The following is a 25,869-nucleotide window of genomic DNA, read 5'->3' on the forward strand; positions in this document are numbered from 1 at the left end:
TATTATTTATTTATTTTTAAATGTTTTTACAGAAACCGATAAAGTAAAACATTTGAAAAATAAATAGTTTTTATTTACCCCAATCGAAATTGAAATCGCAAATATAGTTTGGGTAATTGCTGCTCAGTGTGTTGTGTTCTCAGCTGATAAATTAAAGCAGTCGTAGTAAAGATCTTCAGCAACAAGCTGCCTCTCGATAATTCAGTTGAACAAATTGTACATGTTTTAAATCTAGCCTCATTTTCATTTTTCATTTTTCAAGTGCTTCCCGCTGCTTCTCTAACGCATCATGGGAGAAACATTAATTAAAAATTCACTGTTTTGGTCAAAGATTTTGGCCCTCAAACATTTTCGACCAAAACCGAAAATTCTATTTTAAACTATTTTAGACAAATATTTTTGTTTTCCGAAATCCTCTTTGGATCACTAATAACAATTTAGTATGCTTTTTAAATTATAATTTAAAATATAAATTATATCATTTAATATTATATGTTCACAAAATCTTTAGCTTGTGTAATAATCAATAAATTATAAAAAAAAAAAAAAAAATATATAATGTAACAAATATTGACTGCAATTGTTAAGATTTCCGCTTTAGTAGACGCGCATTAAACTACACTGTTCACTTGTTTCAACAGGGGCTCGGCTCTCCGTTTCTGACACTTGCTGTGGAAATCTGAGCTTCAGAATAGAAAACATGGAAGAAAGACCTTCAAACCAGTCCTAATCATTAGTTTTATAAAACTAGGTTTTCCATCTTCCGTTAAGAGCAGTTCCATTAAGATTCCCTTTTGTAGCCTTCTTAGTTTATGTAGCCATTCCTGGAACCTCTCCATTTTGGACATGGGATCGTTTGAGCCGTTTAGCAGTGCTGGAGGAAAGGCTTAATCCCAAGTCTTTCTGGAGAGCGCTAAGACACTGCCTGACGCGGAGTTGACAGGATTACCTTCATATTAGATTTGTGAGACAAAGGAGGAAGAACACCTGCTTGTTTTTACAGGCAAATCCAGGCCACGCTGCTCTGGGTTTGTCTTTCTTTTTCAAATCTTGTATGCGAGACGCCACCTTCCATTGTCAAATTTTGCACAATTCGTGCACTTCCCAGAATTGCCTCCTGTTGTAGGACTTTATAATCCAAAATCATTCAGAATCAAGGTCAGTCGTCCAAGAGTGTAGAAAAGGTACGCTAGTCGTGTTCGGCCGCAAAATATTAAAACTAGTGACTTTGTTGGATACATTATGGAGTTTAAAGGATAGTGGACAAGCAGATCTGCATCATCAGTGTCCGAGAAGACCCATCAGCCAAGCTGGAAAGAGAGAAAAAAAAAGTACAAGAAAGAGCCAGGTCGTTCTTATTCCACTCTGGTCCTTTCTCTGCTTGGTGGGAATTCATTCTTGAATTGAATTGGTGGTCTGCATTCGTTACGATGGATCCTCGACCGACTCAGACTGGAGCGACCACTGCCGTGTGAAGAACTACACTCTACCCTGTAAGTGAGAACACACACACACACACACACACACACACACACACACACACACACACACACACACACACACACGGGCATCACAAGGTTAAGACACTTGGGTGGTACTGATGTGCTGGTTGTGACATCATAAATTGGAAAAGATTATATATATATATATATATATATATATATATAGTCATATATATATATAAACAAACTTTTATCTTGGATGCGATTAATCGATTTGACTGCACTAATTATATTATATTAAATATATATTTTTATTATATTGTATAATTATGCTTTGTATTTTATATACCGGTATATATGTGTGTGTGTGTGTGTATATATACACTCACCTAAAGGATTATTAGGAACACCTGTTCAATTTCTCATTAATGCAATTATCTAATCAACCAATCACATGGCAGTTGCTTCAATGCATGTAGGGGTGTGGTCCTGGTCAAGACAATCTCCTGAACTCCAAACTGGATGTCAGAATGGGAAAGAAAGGTGATTTAAGCAATTTTGAGCGTGGCATGGTTGTTGGTGCCAAACGGGCCGGTCTGAGTATTTCACAATCTGCTCAGTTACTGGGATTTTCACGCACAACCATTTCTAGGGTTTACAAAGAATGGTGTGAAAAGGGAAAAACATCCAGTATGCGGCAGTCCTTTGGGCGAAAATGCCTTGTTGATGCTAGAGGTCAGAGGAGAATGGGCCGACTGATTCAAGCTGATAGAAGAGCAACTTTGACTGAAATATCCACTCGTTACAACCAAGGTATGCAGCAAAGCATTTGTGAAGCCACAAAACGCACTTTCTACATTTTTCTATTTGGATAGAGAAAATGTATTTATTTATTTAAAAAAAATGTTATTTCACATCCTGCTCAATGATATCCAAACAATGTTGATATTGAATGATATGGAAACAAATATAGGGAATGTAATGTAGGCTATGCAATATTATGTGCAAAAAGGTGGTTAAAATCACATTGCATCCTAACATTGTAACATTACAAACTAAAAACAAAAATAATGCTTTTGTTTTTAAAAATGACTAAAGGCTAAACTAAAAATGAAAATAAAAACAAAAGCACGAACTAATAATATTAGCCTGCATTTGATTACCCCATTATAATGGTCACTTTCATAAAAATATACTTGTAGGTTTAAAATTCCACATATGGCACATTTATTGTCTCCAACAACAAATATTTGTTTTCTTGGCACACTTTGGGCCCCTTAGTGCCAATTGGGCATCGTTTAAATGCCACGGCCTACCTGAGCATTGTTTCTGACCATGTCCATCCCTTTATGGCCACCATGTACCCATCCTCTGATGGCTACTTCCAGCAGGATAATGCACCATGTCACAAAGCTCGAATCATTTCAAATTGGTTTCTTGAACATGACAATGAGTTCACTGTACTAAAATGGCCCCCACAGTCACCAGATCTCAACCCAATAGAGCATCTTTGGGATATGGTCGAACGGGAGCTTCGTGCCCTGGATGTGCATCCCACAAATCTCCATCAAATGCAAGATGCTATCCTATCAATATGGGCCAACATTTGGAAAGAATGCTTTCAGCACCTTGTTTAATCAATGCCACGTAGAATTAAGGCACTTCTGATGGCGAAAGCGGGTAAAACACAGTATTGGTATGGTGTTCCTAATAATCCTTTAGGTGAGTGTGTATATATAAATATGTATGCATGTGTTTATGTATATTGTGTTTTTTGTGTGTATTAATATATATTCTTTTATCAACCTCATTTGAAGGGTTCTGGGTTCTAATTTGCCCTTTTATATAAACTTTAAAATAAAATAAAATTTATAACCAAAATTGTCACTGAACATCATTCGATGAATTTCATGAGTGGACGGACATTTGTTTGCATTTAGTTTTGTAATTTCAGTGTAACGATGCGTTTCTGAGAGCAGAGCAGGAATGAACATTACCTAGTAACAAAATGAAAACTGCCCAAGAACTGGAGATGCTTCCTCCGTATTACATCCACCCCTGTCGGAAGCTGTTTGATAAAGTGCTGGGGACATGTCCTCACCGAACGACATCTATATGCACACACACACACACATATAGACAGGCTTTGCCGGAGGGACACTAGATCCCTGTCTGGGCTCCCACTGTTTAGAACCTGTGTTATTCTTTTCCCCCCTCTTCCTTTCTTGGGTTTGAATGGTTGAGGACAAGGGGCACTTTGAAGGAGGCTGAAATTAGCTGTGGTTTGGTCACAGTTGACAGACTTCTGCTGGGCTCCCACTGATCAGTGTCCCCCGTGTATATATACACCGCCCCCCCTATCCCACGAGCCCCTGCTATAGAATAGAGAGCAGAGGTGGACTTTAAACATCGCTGACAAATCCCATCACAGAGTTTTTTCCAGCAACACTGCACTTTTTCCACTTTTGGGACACGCCTTCATCAGACTTCTTTTGTCTCTCGACATCAGCGTCCGTGAGATAAGCAGAGGAGGATGAAACTGAAGAAGCAGGTGACCGTTTGTGGCGGGGCCATCTTCTGTGTTGCCGTCTTCTCTCTCTACCTGATGTTGGACCGCGTCCAGCACGATCCCGCCAGGAGACAGAACGCAGGGAACTTTCCGAGGGTGAGTCAGTGACTTCTTTATGAATTCCCTTTGTCCTGGATAAATATATATATATTTTTTTGTGTTGGTCTGTTTGAATGGCTCCATTTGTCAAAGCCTTCGGTGGATTTTTCTTTTTCTTTTTCAGCCTAGCAAGTGTAAAGCTAGAGATGTGACCAATTTGTTTCTGGCTCTGTCTGGAGCCAATTAACTACTAAATTAGCTTGTGAATAACTCTATGTGAGTGCTGGCTTTTTTTTCCTATCACAAACCAAAGGCTTTTTTTAAATGCAAAAAACCTAATTATTAGAAAAATGTGTTGGTGTTCTTCTAGAAATTGCATTCAGAATGACACATAGTTGATGGTGTGGGAATTAGCACATTTTATGTGCTTCATATCGGAAGCCTCGGGAAAAAGAACGCACATTATGCAAATGCAGATATTGTTTGTATCCAAAGCCAGTACTAAATCTTTTTTCAATTTGATTGTCAGTGAGCTTTGCACCAGCGAACACTTACAGCTGCAGTGACACTTGATAATAGTAACACTTGCTAAGGCAAGGGATTTAAACAAACTTCCAATCCTAAGTTTTATGTTAACATCTAACTCATCCCTCACTCTTTGTACTACGGATCTAAATGATACCTCAAATCGTGCAATCTGTTGAGAAGAGGTGTGCTATTATTTTTCTAAGCTATCAGACTTGTGATCTGCCTGGGGGATGATAAAATGGCTAAAGAAATCCCATAAATTTAGACCGAAGAATGGACCTGTGACATATCTAAGTACCAGAATATATCATTTCTTTTGACTATTAGGGGGCAGCCCTATCGGTTTTCGACCATAACTTTACAGGAATTATCATCAGCATAAATTATCAGTGCATTCCTACTCAGAATCACGAGGACACTACTCAAGTTTTCTTTCGAAAATGTAAAAGTTTCGTTTGTTTATGATAGTTGTAGACGTGTTAGATGCTAGCCATGCCTGTCCTGTGTGCCTTGGTGTGCCGTCCCCTCTAGAGCGCTCAGGTCAGTTGTGTGATGTTGTAGATTGTGTTGGTAGATAGATTACACCTCCATCCCCCTCCTTGTTTTCAGAGCCAGATTTCGGTGTTGCAGAACCGCATCGAGCAGCTGGAGCAGCTCTTGGAGGAGAACCATCAGATCATCAGCCACATCAAAGACTCTGTGCTGGAGCTCACAGATACAGGGGCCATCTCTCCCAGCGGGCATCTCCCCTTCCGGAGCGCCAATGGCTCCTGGGTGCTGCCCTTTGATGGCAGGCCCACCTTTCTCTCCGTCAAGCCACTGGATTGCCAGTTCGCACTTGGCCGCAGGAGCCAGACTGACCTGCAGGTGAGAATCGAAACAGCGTCTCAGTGGGTTGGAGTGTGTGTGTGGAAGGACTACAATTGAATGCAGTGTTATCTGGGAGCGGATTGCAGTGCGGCTTTGGGATTCCCTTGTTGTGGTTAGAGTAGTCAAAAAGTACCGACTTCGGTACCAAGTCGATACTGAAATTTAGTGACGCTTTGAGCGCTGTTGAGCGGAATTGTAAACACCTCTGATTGGACATTGGTTTCACGCGCTCATCGGATATGTCTGTGATTGGCTACTATGACCAACGCATGGGAGCGTTTTAGAACACACAGAAGTGTTTGAAAGTTTTTTTAAAAACGGTAGCGAGAGGTTTTGAAATCACAAGCAGGTGTCTATCAGTGGACCACTCCGGTGATAGACGCCTGCTTTCAAACGCTCACGTGTGTATCTGTGCAAGCGCTCGGTGAAGAGCGTCATTGATGTATAGGCTATTTACAACGTTTTTGAAGCATTGTAGCCAATTACAGACATATCTGATGAGCGCGTGAGAACAATGCCCAATTCAGAGGTGTTTACGATTCCGCTCAACATCGCTCAAAGTGTCACATTTTTAAAATGTTAATGTCTTTTTGACATCTCTAGTGGCAGTTATAGAATTACGTCAGTAATCAGAGTTTTGAATCTGCAACATTTGACTTTGCCTTTCTGCAGTTACATGACTAATAGTGATGACTTGTATTTCACAAGGATGGCAATAGTATTCTATTAAGCTTGCTTTGTCATGTGCTCCTACACAAGATATATTTCAGTCAATATAATGTCTAATGTGCTTTTTTTAAATAACAGTAAAACTGTTGGTTTTTGAAATCAACCCAAACAACCCTTTATTGCTCAGCCCCCAAAAAGCATGAACACACAATTCATGGATGCTTGTGAACAGGCACTTTTTGTCTCCATTGGGTGCATTGTTATGCTTCAGTCAGTCACGCCTACTCTAAATACAGTTCTTTGTCATCTGTCAGTTATATCAAATTGCCATGAGATGTATTTCTAAGGAAGTCCGCGCCATGTCCTGTTTTGTGGAAAATCGCTGAATGTAACGTCTTTATCACATTTTTGTGTCTTCAAGTGGAGGTTCTGAGGCTTTTGTAAAGATGTTTAGAATTTTGAAATGGATCAAGTCTTCCAGATGAATCAGTGGAATGACATCTCTGTATTGATTGTTTGGCCATAGATGCTGGATGTATACTCCTTGCTAAACTTCGATAATGTGGACGGAGGTGTTTGGAAGCAAGGTTTTGAGATCACCTACGAGCCCAACGAGTGGGACGAAGAGCCCCTGCAAGTGTTTGTGGTCCCTCATTCGCACAACGATCCAGGTAGGGATCGAAACTTCATTCACTCAAACATGCATCAACCTCTTGTACTGAAGAATTTATGAAGTTGGGTCTGATTCACTCTACACAGGCAACATTTAACCCTGAGTCAAGCCTTTAGCTGTGTTTATATGTCAAGTTGTTGAATCGGAATTGTGCTGCTTAATGCTGTAATCGGATTTCTTGCTACATGCATAATGCATTAGTGTTAAGCGTAACTATAGTTTTGAGATTTCTGTTGGTGTAACTGGAAGTTTCAAAACGGACACACAAGTACAATTAAAGTATCAATAGTTTCACTAATAATGTTTATCTTCCTTAGATTTTCAGTTAACCTCCCACTGGAGAAGGTTTTCATTGAGTAAACAAATAAAATTTCTCATTTAGAGCTATCATATGGCTTCAGAAGCACATGAGTTGTATGGACCTTTATGTAGCAATGCTCCAATCAAATGGCTGCTAATTGGTGATCTTTCGACTTCGACGAGCACATAACTTATTGATATTTTGATGCAAACCTACTTGACCCCACTTTCAGAGGTAGAGTATGAGAGTTATTGAGACTATGAACAGCTTGCAAAACTGTTATTTTTGATGTTCGCCAACAGCTGAAGCAGATGTGGCGAAATAATAATAACCCCTGGTTATAAGTCTTTATTAAAAAAAAAAATCCTGAGCAAATGATATTAACAGCAGCAGCTGTTCATTCGCTTTCTCACAAGTGCATGTTCCCTTCATTAAAGGAAAAAAACTAAAAAATATATAAAAAAGTAAAATGTAATGGAAAAAATAATAATAATATTGGTAACTAATAATAAAATATACTATAATACACATGTCACATTAATTTTAACTACACCTATAGTTTGTATTTAATATCAATTTGTATTTCCTTATAAACATGCCTTATAGATACTCATGCTCACCAGGGCTGCAATGTATTTGATCAAAAATCATTAAAAAAAGTAATATTGAGAAATATTATTACAATTTAAAATAATTGTGATCTTTTTCAGGATTTTCAAAGTTCAAAAGAACAGCATTTATTTGAAATGGAAAGCTTTTGTAGCATAACATGGTTTGGATAATATTTCATTAAAGACAAAAATGTAAAAAAAAACATTGCCTACTTCATGATATTTTCTTATCCTTTTTTGAAGTTTAAATGACTATAATTTCTTTAAGAAACCTAAACATGTCGTAAAGTTTCAATCTCTCCCATAAAGTTTTCACCCACAGTCCTTAAGTGGATGCAACATTATTCATTTTACTTTTCCTTAGTTGTTGATGCAGCATCCTCAGTCTAACAGCTAGCCATGTGTATCCGAAAGAGTCGTGCAGGTAAAGTGGGTCAATGCTGGGCTTGCGTTTTGCAGCGTAGGCACAATTTGTGAAGCACCTTATGAAAAACACAATGCGTATCACCCACAGGACAGATACGTTTCCAAATCTGCTTGCGAAACCCCTGCAGTTGGCATTTTTTTTGCAGCATTATGATTGAAAGAACTGTAGGACTGAATCGAATACATTAAAGTCAGTGACCCGTTTCCCTGTTGTTTTATTGGTGTCGGTACCGTGTCACTGGTCTTTGTGGTGATGCTTGTTTAATGCAGATTGTGTAATTCTGAAAGCGTTCCAATATGTTTCTGTCAGCTTTCCGGATCTGCCGTTCTCAGGGTCAGCACGGATCTGTTCTTCCTGCCCTGAGATCAGCAGTGCCTCTGAATTCTGAACAGACAAGTTTTATTTTGAACAGATTGTTCTTTGGAGAACAAAGTGCTGCCAAAAGGCTATCCTTCTTCTAAAGTTATTAGTGTTTTATCAAAAGAACGTTTGTTTTTAGCACAGATTCTGTTGTCACTTCATTGTGTGGTGGCAGCTACATCAGATCTGGATGCCTTCCTTTGATTTTAACTGTGATTTCATGCTGCACTTCTTTTGCGACAGGATGGATCAAAACATTTGACAAGTACTACTATGACCAGACCCAGCATATCTTCAACAACATGTTGGTGAAGCTGGCGGAAGATCCTCGTCGGAAGTTCATTTGGTCGGAAATATCATACTTCGCCAAATGGTGGGAAAGTGCGGACGTACAAAAACAAGAGGCGATGCGCAAGTGAGTCATTTTTGTATTAGATAAACATTTGAAGCTAAAGGTCTAAGGGTGTCTTCGTAATCTTTTATCAAAATGTAATGACTTTCTACACCTCTGAAATTACAGTTTTTTTTAAATACATGGCTGCTGGAAATTCAGCTTTTCCATCACAGGAATAAATTGCATTTTAAAATATATTCAAATATAAAACAGATTTTTAAAAATTGTAATAATATTTATTTTTACTGCATTTTCTGATCAAATAAATGCAGCCTTGGTGAGCATAAAATACTTTTAAAAACATTAAAAAAACAATTTAAAAATGCAACCCCAAAATCTTGAACGGTAGTGAACCATTTTTCAGTTCAATCAATCCAATCAGCGCTCTTGTTCACACTGTTGTGTTTTGATTCAGTCCCACATTCTTGATCAGTTCATCTTCTTAACTCTGTAATCTGCTGACGGTTCATTAGTCCATATGCTTGTGGTACAAGTGATATGCTCCTTATATAGCCTGATCTAATGTTGTGGATTTCCTCACCTCGTCTTGCGACCTGTGCTTTCAGTTTTAAGAATCCTCTTTAAACCCGTTTTCTTTCAGGCTGATCCTCAGCGGACAGCTTGAGATGGTGACAGGAGGCTGGGTCATGACGGATGAAGCCAACTCTCACTATTTCGCCATGATCGATCAGCTCATTGAAGGCCATCAGTGGCTGGAGAGAAATCTGGGTATGATTATTTTGTGGGGTGGTGTGGCTTAGTGGTTACCGTATTTGCATTTGCTCTAGATATGGGAGATGCAGGCTTGATCCTAAAAGTGGAATATTTAATCTGTGTGTTACTGCAGGTGTGACCCCTCGCTCAGGCTGGGCCGTTGATCCGTTCGGGCACAGCGCCACGATGCCTTACCTACTGAAACGGGCGAACATGACCAGCATGCTGATCCAGAGGGTCCATTACTCCATCAAAAAGCACTTTTCTGCCACTCGGAGCCTGGAGTTCATGTGGAGGCAGGCCTGGGGTAAATGACTACAAATATAAAAACATGCATTCACATTTAATCCACGCGGTTTCAAATTAGTACAGATAAAATGCACGAAGTTACCTTATAAGCATTGCTATTTTAGTATTATTTTTAAACTGTAATTTATTCATATTTTTTTATTTTCAGATTCTATTTCAATTTTAGTTTATTGTAGTAATTTTGTTATATGCTTTTGTCATTTTTATTAGTTTTTGCTTTATTTTTTAAATATTTTTATTTAGCTCAATTTAGTAGTTTTAGTACTTCTTCAACTTTTTTTGTTTTTTTGTTTCGGTTAGTTGCCAAGGCTATATTTTTTATATCCTCATTTTTTTTAATATAGTTAAGTTTTTTTTTTTTCAATTTACAAAAACAATTGAAACAAATTAGTTTTATGCTACAGACATGAACGATATATCCTTATCAAAATATCCTTTAGAATCGCTTTGAATGGACCAAAGCCATATCTGGAGAGCAGAATATCATAGATATTTTGGGTATGTGCTCTTGACCTGGGCCAATTAGCTGCCTAGTAACGCCCTAGAAACCGTACAGCAATAGCAACACCTTAGCAACAACCCTAGCATTGTGGCAGTGTGTAAACCTCACTCCCCTGGGCTCAAGAGGCACACCTGGGCTCGCTAGGAGTGACGCTAGAGATTGCGGTCTTCAGTGTCCTTGTTAGTGTGCCCGCCTCCCATACCGAAGAACGCCAATTCGAATCCCACTCAGAGAGGGTCAAATTGAACCGGTTACACAAGCACCACTCATATTTCTTCAAAAATGTTACAATTTTGTTAATGGCTATTAGATCAGAATAAAGCATTTATAATCATTTTCTACATGTTGGAAATGCTTTAAATGTCTAAAGAAGTTTTAAGAAAAACACAAACCCTTGGCAGCCATTTTTGAAAGCTTTGCCAATGAGTCTTGCCAACCCATCTCAGAGTTTGATTAATTCTTTTTTTTAATCTACAGATATTGAATCGAGCACAGACATGTTCTGCCACATGATGCCGTTTTACAGCTACGACGTGCCGCACACGTGTGGCCCAGACCCGAAGATTTGCTGCCAGTTTGATTTCAAGAGGCTGCCGGGCAGTCGAGTCAACTGCCCCTGGAAGGTGCCGCCCCGAGCAATCTCAGATGCCAACGTGGCCGAGAGGTGAGGCAGGCTGTAGGGCTGATTAATACGCAACCAGGAGATTAATGTGATTCGGGGGAGTTTAGCCAAAGAATGAATGTAGGTTAATTTCCTGTGTTAGCCAACAAAATTCATTTGTCCATCACCCAGCTGATGCCAGCTGTATTTATATGGGTTGTGCTTGAACTGGGCTCAAATTCAAATCCATCCCTCTCTCTCTCTCTCTCTCTTTAGCTCCATAGAGGAAAACCCGGATATTAACAAGCTTGTAGCAATTAATTTGCACCTGTCCTTACACTTCAGAGGTCTTTGAGGTTTACTGGAATAGGTAGAGGGTTTTATGAGGACACTTTTAGCTTCATGAGTCATTTCCTCCCAAATGTTCAAATGTGTAGTCTTCCTTTTCGGTATGACTACAAATGTAACTGCTGAGATGGAAACTAGGGAATTTAAATACATTCATTCACTTGATATTAATTTATATACAATTAAAATAATATAATGATAGTAAATTATTAAAATGAATACTTTAAAAAAACTATTAATTTGATTTGAAATTAATATCTTGTATTTACAAAAATTTATTAAATGAGCACAATTAATGATGCCCCCTACATAAATATATCGTCATGTATTTAAAATAAAAAATTTAAGGTTATATATATATATATATATATATATATATATATATATATATATATATATATACTACCATGTGTAAGAAATGTTTTTTTTTAAATAAGTTTCTTTTGCTCATCGAAGGCTGCATTTATTTGATCAAAAATACAGTAAAAACTTAAAATAAAAATTTAAAATAAATCTTAAAATGTGGTTAGAGAAAATAAAATGTTCTATTGTAATATATTTTAAAATTTAAACGCAAAGCTGTATGTTCAGCATCATTACTCCAGTCTTCAGTGTCACATGATCCTTCAGAAATCATGCTAATATATGCTAATACTTATCTAATTATTATCAATGGTGAAAAAAGTTGTGCTGCTTAATATTTTTGTGGAAACCGTGATACATTTTTTTCATTAATCTTTGATGAATAAAAAAAATCTATATCAAGTAAATGCTGTTCTAATGAACTTTCTGTTACATTATAAAATGTCTTCATTGTCCCTTTTGACCAATTTAATGCTTCCTTGAATAAAAGTATACATTTCTTTATTTAAAAATCTGCTGAGCCAAAACTTATTGATTTAAGTCTATTTAATACTTAAATTGTTTTAATCGATTGACAGCCTTAATATATATATATATATATATATATATATATATAAAAAAACAATCCAGTGGATTTACTTTATATTTGACATTTTCTGTTTCAGAGCTGGGGTCCTGCTTGATCAGTACCGTAAAAAGTCCAAGCTGTTCCGTAGTAAAGTGTTGCTGGTACCTCTGGGGGACGACTTCCGCTACGACAAAGCAGTAGAGTGGGACCAGCAGTACTTCAACTATCAGAAACTGTTCGATTACATGAACTCTCACCCAGAAATGCATGTAAAGGTATGTTTACAGATGTAGGATCTGACCTGTCTATCGATACACAACTACAATAACCAGTGTAGGCAGGAACGCTACTGCCGTACGTAACGTTACTAGTAACGTATTACTGTAACGCAGTTACTTTTGACAGTAACTCATACTGAAAGGCATTACTTTTTAAATAAATTAACTCCGTTACCGTTACCATACGGTGCGTTGTCCGTTACTTTTTTAAATTAATTAATTTTGGCTGAAGTGTAGCCTACAACCTAACCTGTTTGCAGCAGCGACGCATTGTAGGATTTGTGGTAGGGTTGCTTGCCACCCGTCCCTTAAAATACGGAATTGTCCCTTAAAATACGGAATTGTCCCGTATTTACAAGTAAAATGATGCGTCCCGTATCAAATCAATAAGGGAAACGATTTGTCCCGTATTTTACATAAGGCCCACACATAGCCTAGTTGTATAAAAACATAAGGATTTACTATACTAATAGCAAATAGCCTATAAAGAAATACATTTTACAATAATGTTACATTATGATTAGAATCAAATTATTTTTTCCATTTTCTAAGCTTAGAAAATACACATTTATACGGGCTGAATTTTATACGCCTAAAATATTGTTTAGTAATTCTGTGAATTACACTGCGCAAACCAAATGATGATGAAGGGTTGGCTCTCTCCACAGAACAAAATATTTATTTTATTTTATTTTTAGTGTTCTCATTTATGAGGAAGAAACAATGTTACGGACGTGACAGTTCTCCGTACGTGAGCGCTCTGAAAGCGGCACTAAAAGATGCTTTAAAACTTTCACAGAGACATCGAACAGAAAGCACAAAACCTTTCTTTAAGGTGAATTTCGTTTTGTATTAATTGTATCTTAATTTTAATCAATGTTTCATCAACCAATTGCCTGGATTTAATAAATAAGAAGTAAATATAGCAGACGAGAGATAATCACGAAACGGAGGCGCCGGCGCGTGAACTGGAGCTCGTCTCATAAATGAAGTGAAACTCGGCGTATAAGGTAACCTACTTGCCTCACAGACATGTCTACTTTTAAACAGAACAATTCAAAACGATAGAAAACAGACTACAGACTGCTGTCTGCTAATGTAATCCGTATGAAATGTGCATTTCTCTCTGGCGCGTCTACTGCGAAGATCACGAGTCAGCATAGCGAGTCACCTCAGAAATCCTTGTGATATATTCAGTTTGTGCTGGTCTGACTTAAATAAAATAGTGTTTAAAAATTACTTTCTGTTTAAGTCAGTTTTGTGTTTGTGTAGACCATAACGCATAAAAGAACATTAATGGGAACATTAAATAATGGTTTTTTTTAAAAAATGTTAAAATGTACTTTTAACAGTAATGTACTTTTCTTACTTTTTGGTGTAAGTAATCAACAAAGTAATTGAGTTACTTTTTGAATGAAGTTAGTAGAAACTGTAACTAGTTACTATATCTTAGTAACTAGCACAACACTGACAATAACTGCCTGCATGTTTGTCAGGAGGATTCTTTAATCAGGTCTGGACCTATTGCTGCAATGTCAAAAATAAAGTTAAAAAAAAAAAACAACAACACCGCTCTTTTACCTCAGCATTGATGTACAACTAGGAATAATTTAAATGAATAATTTAACTTGTTTGTGAGTGAAGAAAAGAGTGAAGATGTTTTTGATTTAGGAAAATGCAGAATTAATTGGAATTGCCCTATAAGCAAATCTCTGTGTTCTCAGGCCCAGTTTGCAACGCTGACAGACTACTTTAATGCGGTGTACAAGGCTAATGGAGTTGCCCAGGGGACGAGACCACCCGATTACCCAGTGCTGAGTGGAGACTTCTTCGCCTATGCGGATAGAGAGGACCATTACTGGAGTGGATACTATACCTCACGTCCCTTCTACAAAAACCTGGACCGTGTGCTAGAGTCTCACCTACGGTTAGTCCGAGAAACATCCAACTTATGTCTAATATCTCACTGTTAATAGATGAAAAGAAATTGATTTAGCCAGGGATGCGTGCTATATTAGTATTATAGTTAGTAGCTTATATACACTCACCAGAAACTTTAATAGGTACACCTTGCTAGTACCGGGTTGGACACCTTTTGCCTTCAGAACTGCCTTAATTCTTCGTGACATAGATTCAACAAGGTGCTGGAATTATTCCTTTGAGTTTTAGCTCCAAATTGACATGATAGCATCACATTGTTGTTGCACATCCATGATGAGAATCTCCCGTTTAACCACATCCCAAATCTGCTCTATTGGATTGAGATCTGGGGACTGTGACGGCCATTTGAGTTTAGTGAACTTGTTGTCATATGCAAGAAACCAGTTTGAGATGATTTGAGCTTTGTGACATGGGCCTGTTATCCTGCTGGAAGTAGCCATCAGAAGATGTGTACACTGTGGTCATAAAGGGATTGACATGTTCAGCAACAATACTCAGGTAGGCTGTGGCGTTTAAACAATGCACACTTGGTACAAAGGGGCAAAAGAAAATAGAAAAAAATAGAAAAAGAAAATGCGCCCCACACCATTACACCACCAGCAGCCTGAACCGCTGATACATGTCAGGATGAATCCATGCTTTCATGCGGTTTACGCCAAATTCTGACCCTACCATCTGAACGTCTCGAAAGAATCCAGATTCATCAGACCAGACAATCTTCTATTGCCCAATTTGGATGAGCCTGTGTGAATTGTTGGCTCAGTTTCCTTTTCTTAGCTGACAGGAGTGTCACCCGGTGTGTTTTTTTTTGGCTGATGTTTATTTGTTCATGCTCATTTCCCAATTTTTACATGTACATTACATTTGCCATCATCTAGCGGTCAATTAAAGTGAATCAATCTATTGAAAACCCTAATGATTTTATTATACTGTTAAATGTAATCTTTAGCAAATCCTATATTAATATCTTTTTAACTGTACATTATAATTTTGTGACGCCTAAATTCACTTGTAGCATGTTGTAGCATGTGTTTTATATTACAATTTTCATTTAAAAGCATCTTCTAAAGCTGCTTATTAATCTTTAAACACTAACAATTTAACAACCCTGTAATCTGAAAATCTAAAAATGAATATCCATTTTTTATACTTTACATGGTTTTGATGCCTAAATTAACTTGTAGCATTTAAAATTATTTGATTGTGGTTTTAGTGTTTTATTTAAAAGTATTAAATATTAATAGCAGCTATTTATTGGTTTTTTGCTATTTTGTATTTTTTTAATTTGTATTTATCCTTATTGGCCAAAACGTTATTAAAATGTAATTTTAATCAGTGCATAGTGCACAGCGTTTAGTTAAAATTCTCATAGAAATCAAACTACAAATGGTTCATTTATAACAGTCTCTGCAATTTAAGCTGGGATTGAAGAGCTTTTTTGCACAAAGCTGTTATTTAACACATTGTTAACAATTCAACAAGTAGCTTTCAGTCAAACAGTTTTGCTAACAAGGTTTTGTGGAAGCTTTTTAATTTTTAATTGGCAACAATTTAAATTTGCACTGACAAACTGCCATTGGGGTATCAGAATTTAATCCATTATTTTAGCAACTTTGAAAAGTGTCTGTTTTTATTTGCCAGAGATTCAATTATGTTTTGAATAATGGCCTGTTCTCTGCGGTATTACTGGGGAATAATTAAAATAGTGATTCTCCACGTGGGTGAGCGTTTTTCTCCTAAATTAAGCACGAGGCATTGCCTAATTACTGTTAAATTACTCGTTTTTTTAAATTCTATTATCATTGGTTTCTTTGCTTGTCTAGTCTTGCTCTTTCGTTCAGTGTCATGCATAATTGCATTTGAAAACTGAATGCTTGTTTGGTTTTGTGTATGTCTTCGTTTCTTGTAGAGGGGCAGAAATTCTCTACAGTTTGGCGGTGGCTCACGCACGACGTGCGGGCATGGAAGGGCGTTACCCCATTTCAGATTACTCCCTCCTGACCGATGCCAGGCGTAACATAGGGCTGTTCCAGCACCATGATGCCATCACGGGCACTGCCAAGGAGGCTGTTGTCATCGACTATGGAAACAGGTCTCTGGATAAAAGCTTGCAGATTTGATCCTCATTAACTTGAAGATGTTAAGAGATCGAAGGAAGTCTCTTAGGGTGATGTTTGTGAAATATCTTTGACGGGCCATTTTCAGGATTGGATTTAAATCCTTTCGATATGTGAGCGGTTCTTAATTCGTTTATTTTCCCTTCTGCAGGCTATTACGTTCTCTGGTCGGTCTGAAACGAGTAATCATGAATGCTGCACACTTCCTGGTAATAAAGAATAAAGACATTTACCGCTTCTACCAGACGGAGCCTTTCTTAGAGACGGTGAGGAGCAGCGTTGGTTTTTCTAAAAAATCAGCCAGTGTGTTTTAAGAGTCTGACCTTTGACCTCTGTCCCTGTGACTGTAGGACGATAGACGCGCCACACAGGATTCTCTCCCGCAGCGCACACTTATCGAGCTGGAATCTTCTCCCAGGTGAGATGCGTCATCCACAGATCTTGAATGCCTCAAATGCGGTCGTATGATTTTCATCATCTTCCTCTTCCTCAGGTATCTAGTGCTGTTTAACCCTGTCGAGCAGGAGCGTCTGTGTGTGGTCACCGTTCTGGTGAATTCGGCGAGGGTTAGGGTGCTGACAGAAGACGGACAGACGTTACCGGTTCAACTCAGCGCACAGTGGATGTCCGCCGTTGAGATGAGTGGAGAGGTTTACCAGGTGTGTCCAGTTGTGTCTATTTTCTTTGGAAGCATCTTAAATAAATGTAATCTCAAAACCTAATGCTTGTTTCTCCCGTCAGGCCTCTTTCATGGCACGCCTCCCCGCTCTGGGATTGGCCGTCTTCCACCTGTACGACTCTGCTGACTCGCCCATGACCCTGCGCTCTGATACGCTGCTCAGGATACCAGGACGGGGTCAGGGCATACGAGGGTTGGACCCTCTGCCCGTGCGATCGCAAACGGTAGACGCCCAGCCGTTCTACATCCAGAGCCAGTCTCTCACTCTAGGCTTCTCTGGAACCACAGGCCTGTTGGAGGTGAGATGATATTTTTGATGCATTATCTTTGATTTAAATTACAGGAAGTAAAGTGAGAAATGAACCAGGGCTGAGGGTAAAATGCAAAAATGTTTAGTGAATTAAGAATAAAATTATTACTAACTTTTTTATTTATTTAATACTGTTTGTTATTTTTTGTTTTGTTTATATGTATGAGTGAATTCACTCTATGGTTTTTATATGAAAAGAAAAAACAGGGCTGTCCAATATAGTGTTTAACATTTCAATATTAGAAATGTTTAATTCGACATCAGCCTATATATAGCTGACATTATATATTTGCGCATACTCATTTCCCATATTTTTTTGCAAATCTAACAATGAACATCCTTTTATATACTTTACATTGATAATGTTGTGATGCTTAAATTCACTTGTAGCATTTAAAATTATATCTTTTTTTAATTTATTTTGGCAACATAGTATAGAATTTTAATATTGGCCATTTATCAGTTATCAGCTAATATTAGAGATGTTTAAGTTATATTATATTTATGATTTTAAATTAAAATTTAAGATATATTTTATTAATTTATCAGTCTATATGGTGTATATATCAGGTAGTATTGGATATTTAATTGTGCATGCTCATTTCATGTTAAATGCTGTTAAATGTAATTTTTTAGCAAATCTCACAATGAATATCTATTTTAAATACTGTATAATGTTGATGATAATAGTACTGAATTTTGATATCGGCCATAATATGAATTATAATAATACATTTAACGATAATTATCAGCCATAATTGTAATATCTGTGCATCACTAGAAAATATTTGGAAGGAAAAATGCCCTGAAAAATGCCGAAAATCAACTCCACGGAGCAAATATTGCATTGTTAATAAAAAGGAAGTTTCCAAGCTATGACATCAGCATTCTATTTTTATGTTCAGTCATCTGGAGAAGTGTTTTTATTTTTATTGGTTGCCAAATGAAATGAAACGCATCCCTGTCCTATTTTTGCAGTACATATGCTGTCGTGTCCTTTTTTAGAATCTGAGTCAGCAGGTAAGTCTATAATGATTAATTCTCTCTCTCTCTCTTACACTCTTTTCTCCATCAGAGCATTCGACGTAAAGACGATCCCCTGGAGGTGAGGGTACAGATTGAGTTCCTCACATACGGAACTCGACCTTCCAAGGACAAGAGCGGGGCCTATCTCTTCCTGCCGGACGGAAGTGCCAAGGTAGTCTTGACTGGGGTGAAAAGCGATTTATCAAACAACGTGGGGTGAATTAACAACTTCCTTTCCGCTCGTTCTCAGCCCTATTTGCAGAGAGAAGCCCCTATAGTGCGTGTGGTGGAAGGTCCTCTCTTCTCTGAGGTTGTGGCACATTATCAACACTTCCAGCAGACGGTCCGCATTCATAACGTTCCAGGTACTCTCTCCATCCTTCAGGCGTCCATCTGTTCGACACACAAGTTCGATCGCCCAGGGACATCTTGTCCTGTCTGATCATTTATTCCTGACATATCACTCTTTGTCTCTGTTATTCAGGAGTTGATGGTCTTTCTCTGGACATCACCACCATGGTGGACATCAGAGATCAAAATAACAAGGAGCTGGCCATGCGGCTGGTTACCGACATCCAGAGCGAAGACACTTTCTACACAGACCTCAACGGCTTCCAGGTGAAGTCCTCTACAAACTTTTAATCTGTCAGGTTTAATCAGATGTGGCACATCATACTTGCGTGCTGTTCTTTTGAGTCTTTAAAATGATAAAATAAAGCATCATGGAGCAAAAGTTCATAGGCCTAGACCCAGATTACTCTACCAGATAATCAAGCTAATGCTACACCGTTTCCCTCCTCTTCAGATGCAGCCTCGTCGGTACTTCCAGAAACTTCCACTGCAAGCTAATTTCTACCCCATGCCCACCACGGCATATATTCAGGACAGCCAGTACCGACTCACGCTCCACACGGCCCAGGCACTGGGGGTCAGCAGCGTGTCCAGCGGTGAGTGGGGTTTGCAAATACTGATGTTACAGTGGTCCATGCCAGATCAGTGAAATTTCATGCACAATATATATCGTTACCATATTGCTTATTGTCCAGTGTTATTGTTTTTTTTATTAACTTTTATTTATCATTATGCTGGTATATTACAATATTAATTAAGTTACATCATTTTTTTGATACAAATTTATATATATATTTAAACTAAAATGCCATTAAATCAGTGATATCACTACCAGGGCTTGACATTAACTTTTTTACCCCCAAAGTTACTAGCCGCTCAGCATTTTCACTGGCCACAATTTTGACGTTGATACCATAAGGGCTAACTGCCATATCTCTATTTTTTGCAGTAGGTAAATTAGGCTGCTTTCACTTTAAGACCTGACACACTGATCCATAATACTGTTACAGTACAGTATACTGTGTTTTATTTCTTAACTGTTTACGTTCACTTAAAACATAACCGACTGTTTATGTGAATACTCACCAAGACCGGCATTTTGACATTTTGTGTCTATTTGACGGTTTAGGCGCAATAAGCAGCAAAAATAATTCAATTTAGTACTGAGAGGCGTATTTATGTGCATGCACTTTGGGTGTGAGAACAAATCTGCGGGAATGAGTAAAATTATGCGGAATACGTGCCCGTCCCATGGCAAAATTCAAGTCCTGTAACACCAACAATGTTCATCCGGAGCAAATGAAGCGAGTGAGTGAGGAGAAGGAGGGTTTGTGTGTCACTCTGTCTGAGAGATGACAGAGAGTGAGCAAGAGCAGCTGGAGAGTGTATCTGTTCTGCGGAAAATGAGTATTGGAAGGTATTTCAGTATCGATATGTATTGAAAAATCTATATTTTTGACAAAATAACATTGCATTTAGTTTATTATATCAGATGCCTTTTTAAATAAAAGACTACAATTGAAATGTATAAATTTCATCCCGCTAAAGTGGCTAGTAATAGTGACTGCTGAAATCCACCTGCATTTGGCGGGTGTTTATGTCAAGCCCTGATCAGTACCTTATTAGTTATCGGCCAGTATTAGAGATTTTTATTTTAAATTTTTTAAATACAAATTTTGGTGCAAAAACTAATTAAACACACCACTTTAATAGGATATTATTTACATAAACTTTAAAATGACAGCATGTAGCCCAACTTTTTAATTGGTTACGATGCTTCAGGAAGGTTACTAAGCAACAAAAGCATGTCCTAATAATTAATATTCACGTGTTGAGCCTTTGGCGTGGCAGGATTCAAACTTTTGTTTGATACAAACCTATGTACTGGGTATCGAGCTGCCAATACTGTTGAAAAACTTGCCTTTTTATGCTGTTTTCAATTGAGTATCGACTTAGTAGCGAAGTACCGGTACTTTTTCGGTCCGTAGCGGTGAGTTCTTAGCAGAATGTGAACATGAATCAGGGACTGAGACGGCAGGGAGGTGGAAAACACTAACAGTGGGACACAGCGCTCAGGTTTTATATTGATTTGATGCAATGTATCCAATAATGAAGATGAAGTGAGTGTACTGTCTAATGCTTTGCCTCCCTCTATCCTATTATCCTCCTCTACCTCTTCATCTTTCCCTCTTATGCTCTTTCCATCTTCTACAGGTCAGCTGGAGGTGATTCTAGACCGCAGACTGATGCAAGATGATAACAGGGGTCTAGGGCAGGGCCTGAAGGACAACAAACGAACGGCCAACCGCTTCCGCCTTCTGCTGGAGAAGAGGAGCAGCAGTCAAGATGTGAGTTCTGATTGCACAGGCACATGAATGAACTAAACCAGTCCATCTCAAACTTTGGTTGATTTACATGTCAATCAGTTGGCGGTTCTTGGTCGGAATAAGCATGTACTATTCTAATCACACAAATTAAAATTACATTTAAAGGTACAGTATGTAATATTGAGAGCTAGTGGTTGAACTCCGTACGCGAGTCCAAATTCAAAATATTGGAGAGGGTTGTTTCTCCCGCCCCCTCTTTACACTCGTTGCTCATGCGGGTTGCCACATTGAGGACACACAACAAGAACGAGCAGAATTGACAGTAGAAGGTGACGAGCTTTACACTGTAAGTTGATGAGTTGACTTAGCCGCGTTTTTATATGCCTCTGGACATAGAGCTTTTTAGATGGATGCCGAGGCTTTTTAGTCGGGTATAATATGCGATCTCTGACTCGGTTCGTTTGCTGGCTTCCATGGCTACAATACGCTGTGTTTTCCGTCAAATTGCAACCCAGGGTGTTGAAATACTATTGGGTAAATTGGCAGTGGGCGGGATCACAGAGACTAAAACAATTAGACATTCAGACACGAAGCGCGCATTTCAAATTAGAATAACTGGCTGTAGCATTGTTTTTTTTGGAGAAACAAGTATGTGAACTTAACATGTTTCCTAAATCTCAGCAAGTTTTAGTTTAGTCAAAACATACATACAGCACTACATACAGCACCTTTAAGATTCTTCTGTAATAATAATCTGTAATGATAATAATTTAAAATAACATTAAAAAACTGATCACAGATTACTTGGTACTTAGTAGCTCAAACTAAACAAAATATATTTTAAGAATTGGATGTCAAAATTCATGACTAGTTCTTCTCCGGGTTTTTGGTTAGTACACGCTTATTCCCACCTACTTAGGGGAAGAGATTGCCTGACAGACATGTAAAGCAGCCTATCACACAATATAAATTAAATTAAAACCAGCCTATCACACAATATAAATTAAATTAAAACCAGCCTATCACACAATATAAATTAAATTAAAACCAACCTATCACATAATATAAATTAAATTAAAACAAGTTAAAATCCTGGCCAAATTTGCCCCTTGGGCTCTGTCCATCATGGCGTCCTAATCATCCCCATATACTGATTGGCTTCATCACTGTCTCCGGATGTGTGGTTGGCGTTCTGGCGCAGTATGACTGCCGTCACATCATCCAGGAGATGCTGCACATTGGTGGTGGTTGAGGAGATTCCCCCTTCCATGTAAAAGCGCTTTGAGTACCCAGAAAAGCACTATATAAATGTAAAGAGTTATTATATTATTTATTATTATTATTATTAAAATGAAAAGATCTTTTAAAGTAAAAAATATTTTTGTGGGTCGAGGAATGTCTTATTTCTGGGTTTTTTTCTATAATAATAATAAGTCTATAGATAAAAAAAAAAATGAACAAGGTTTACATGCTCCTGGGGGTCTCAAACAAAAATTTAAAATATTTGAAGTATTAGATGTGACAAACCATGATTAGGTCTTTCTCAGAAGTGCAGCCCAATACCTTTTTAATACATTTTTATTTCCTGGCTGACTGATAAAAAACCTGTGCACTCTGACTGGCACAAGTCGTGTAGCAGATGATTAATCTGATTGGAGCCTGCAATTTCGGCTTCACGAGAGAGACACTGTTATGCATACCAAAATATGTGTGTCCTGTATGAGTGTGAGCAGTATATAAACTCTACTGTCACTCTGTGGCCTGTAGGGGGCTCTCTATCGTTACTCATGAGAGCTTTGTGAAGGCTCCAGGGACAGTATGGTTCTTAGACTAGTGTCTAAAAGCTGGCAAGTGTGTAATAATAGTTAATGGGCTTTAGAGTTTTTACACGCCGACTCGAATTGATTTGATTAATATACTTTTTCATTCAAATCATGCTGTCGCCTGAAAGATTATAAATAATATAGTGATATTGGATAATAATATAGGGGCTTTAACAAGGCTCCCATTTCACAACCTCTTTTTGTTTTTTTGTTCCTGTCTGTCTATCACTTATCATCATGTCTTTCTCCCCTCATGCATGCAGCCTGCTGGCTCCTATGCCAAATTCACCAACATGATAAACAAAATCATTGCAGGTATTTTAGGAGACGACCAGGAAGAGGTAACATTACTGCAGTGGTGGAGATTAGTGCTGTGTAGCAGTTTTGAGAGCCCTAGTTCAGTTTGTTACCATAGCAACAAGCGACAGGTTTCCACCTGGATTAAGAGGCCAAAGGTCGTTGCCTGTCTGCTATCTCTCCCTCTGTGGCTGAGCCCCCAAACCTTTTATTCACCTTATTTTATAACATAAGAGTTGGCGAGGCCGCTGCTACTTTGGCTTCTGGAGTCATTCGCTTCCAGATATTTTACTTGTAGAAAAACAGTCAGTTATGCTGCATGATTAGCATAATCATGAACACTGGTATGTAGATTTTTAGATCTATCGTTACTGCACTTTGTTATTCTTCTAGTTACTTACCTATAGTGGCTAATGAATCAGAAGTCTCACACACTCAAAGAAAATAGCCTGCTTTTGCGTTGCAAAATAAGGTGGATAGTATAACAGGCAGCAGATCAGTAGTATATAGAGACAGAATCTGACCGCATACAGTGACCCCAAAAAGTGTCCAAATTCTTTGGTATGTCAAGTGAAGGTAAGTGCACTTTCATCAGGTTGTTTTACTTGTGTGTTTTCTGATGCATGTCTGTGTCTTCCAGCCGGTGGACAGTAGACCAGTCAGCTTCCCGTCGCTGCTCAGTCACATGACCTCCACCATTCTGAACCACGAGGTGCTGGCACTGCCTGTGTTGCCCAGGAAACATGGCGTGCCACCCATGCGTACCTTCGCTCCATTGGCTGGCACCCTGCCCTGCGACTTCCACCTGCTGAACCTCAGGAGCATCCAAAGCCCGGTAAATGAGAGTCCTGAGAAAAAGAAAAAAAAAGTGTGTCCGTATTGATTTCACCTGCGGAGCAACTGATGAGGACTTGAGTTCATAATGAGAAGGAGAAAATAAAAGTCACACTTTAAAGCAGAACTAAGTAACTTTTTTACCTTAGCCGAACAGCTTTGGAGTCATTGTAATGTTTATATTACTGATTTCGTGTTGAATGGTGGTCGTCTCGCAACCCCCTGGTGCCTGTGAGCCGCAAAACCACCCTTGTAACTTTGGGCCGCCGGCCTCAGTGTTAGGAAGTATCGTGTGATATCAGGTCTCGCGAGGTAACGAATTGCTTTACGGCACTGCACGCGTACACGCCCCCATCCAGGATACGGCTAGCTATAAGAACAACTATCGTCCCATGGCAAAGCCGACATATAAGAAGCAGAAAGCTAGAAAAGCATTGTCGGAGGAACAGAGAAAGAGGAAATGGCAGACTGACCGAGCGAGGAGTCAGACACGAGTAAACATCGGACCTGCGTTTTCAGAATGGCGGAAAAAAACGAAGAAAGCGCGTTCGGAAGAGTCTAGAAAAAGGTAACGAGAATCTGACAGCACGAGGAACCGGACAAGAGTCCCACTTGCTCAGTCTTTCACTGTTAAAGTTGATTCCTGCGATTATCATGAGTACAGTTGGCAATATCTCACATAATTATCAGGACATAAATAAGCCTACATGTTGTAAATAGTGTAAATGAGCGCAATTTGCTAACTATTATGATAAATTTCAATAATCATATCTAACAACATCATTTCGGACATTGTTACGAAATCAGGGCTCTCAAGTGTATCGCATTGAGCGTGATAGTCACTCATTTTGGTCTTTTGTCACGCTCTCCTGCCACACATTGTATTTCTCACGCTGAAAAACTATTTGTAATATATTTAATATGCCAAAACTCTTGCCGCGCCGCTCTCACTGTGGAACCGGCAGGAATCAAGCGCGTCTCCTCTGGTGTTGTTCGTCGAGCTACACAATAGCCAATCAGAAAATAGCACTATTGTATCTGGGTAAGATTTAACGCAACAATCAATGACAAAAATGTATCTGTCGGCTGGATGTCACTCTTGCCTGTCTTCAAAACTTGAGAGCCCTGCGAAATAATGCGACGTACATGATACACTTTATTGGTGTCATCTGGCATTTAGGCTCAGGTAAGCCTAACGCGGTAGGCTACTTTATTATTATGAAGTGCAGAGGCCGTGAGTGCAGATACGCTCTGCGTGAGTGGTGTTTACGACAGTAACGTTAAATACAAGTACTCTACAGCGACTCTAGGGATCGCTGTTTGACAAAAACAGAAATCCTACATAGTGCTGCTTTAAGTGTTTGAGATCTTGTGGATTTATTGTGGGTGTGTTTGGTGGGAGATCTGTTTTAATCGACATTTATTTCATATTGTTTAATTTTTTCAGCAGGACGCTCACTCTCCATCTCCTCATGCGGCTCTGCTCCTCCATCGACTGGGCTTGGACTGTGGTCTGGAGGCCCAGAACCCTGGTTTCAACTGCTCCACCACGCAAGGCCAGGTCAGTGTCCTTAGAGAGCACACACACATGAATATAC

The 25,869-nt window shown here is 38.6% G+C and overlaps 1 protein-coding gene across 6 annotated transcripts in view; it reads left to right on the plus strand.

Annotated features, from left to right (window-relative positions):
- The window catches only part of man2a2 (mannosidase, alpha, class 2A, member 2), a 29,004-nt gene that overhangs the window by 1,176 nt on the left and 1,959 nt on the right, over positions 1 to 25,869 (plus strand). Inside the window, exons 2-24 of one of the 6 annotated variants that reach the window (XM_077210190.1) lie at positions 642 to 1,493; positions 3,952 to 4,107; positions 5,188 to 5,445; positions 6,644 to 6,788; positions 8,733 to 8,904; positions 9,485 to 9,612; positions 9,731 to 9,904; positions 10,886 to 11,072; positions 12,386 to 12,563; positions 14,291 to 14,493; positions 16,417 to 16,599; positions 16,776 to 16,890; positions 16,975 to 17,042; positions 17,118 to 17,283; positions 17,366 to 17,602; positions 18,689 to 18,811; positions 18,890 to 19,004; positions 19,124 to 19,257; positions 19,445 to 19,586; positions 21,205 to 21,338; positions 23,404 to 23,481; positions 24,078 to 24,272; positions 25,719 to 25,832. In XM_077210190.1, the coding sequence (XP_077066305.1) occupies positions 3,976 to 4,107; positions 5,188 to 5,445; positions 6,644 to 6,788; positions 8,733 to 8,904; positions 9,485 to 9,612; positions 9,731 to 9,904; positions 10,886 to 11,072; positions 12,386 to 12,563; positions 14,291 to 14,493; positions 16,417 to 16,599; positions 16,776 to 16,890; positions 16,975 to 17,042; positions 17,118 to 17,283; positions 17,366 to 17,602; positions 18,689 to 18,811; positions 18,890 to 19,004; positions 19,124 to 19,257; positions 19,445 to 19,586; positions 21,205 to 21,338; positions 23,404 to 23,481; positions 24,078 to 24,272; positions 25,719 to 25,832 (3,381 nt within the window). In that variant the 5' untranslated portion in view covers positions 642 to 1,493; positions 3,952 to 3,975. Of the gene's footprint in view, positions 1 to 641; positions 1,494 to 3,951; positions 4,108 to 5,187; positions 5,446 to 6,643; positions 6,789 to 8,732; positions 8,905 to 9,484; positions 9,613 to 9,730; positions 9,905 to 10,885; positions 11,073 to 12,385; positions 12,564 to 14,290; positions 14,494 to 16,416; positions 16,600 to 16,775; positions 16,891 to 16,974; positions 17,043 to 17,117; positions 17,284 to 17,365; positions 17,603 to 18,688; positions 18,812 to 18,889; positions 19,005 to 19,123; positions 19,258 to 19,444; positions 19,587 to 21,204; positions 21,339 to 23,403; positions 23,482 to 24,077; positions 24,273 to 25,718; positions 25,833 to 25,869 lie in introns of those variants that run through there. The other 5 variants (XM_077210192.1, XM_077210193.1, XM_077210194.1 and 2 more) reach the window with 5 other exon arrangements.

Source organism: Siphateles boraxobius, unplaced genomic scaffold, assembly GCF_051911475.1.
Source record: "Siphateles boraxobius isolate OS27281-9 unplaced genomic scaffold, OSU_SipBor_1 65, whole genome shotgun sequence".
Classification (NCBI taxonomy): Eukaryota; Metazoa; Chordata; class Actinopteri; order Cypriniformes; family Leuciscidae; genus Siphateles; species Siphateles boraxobius.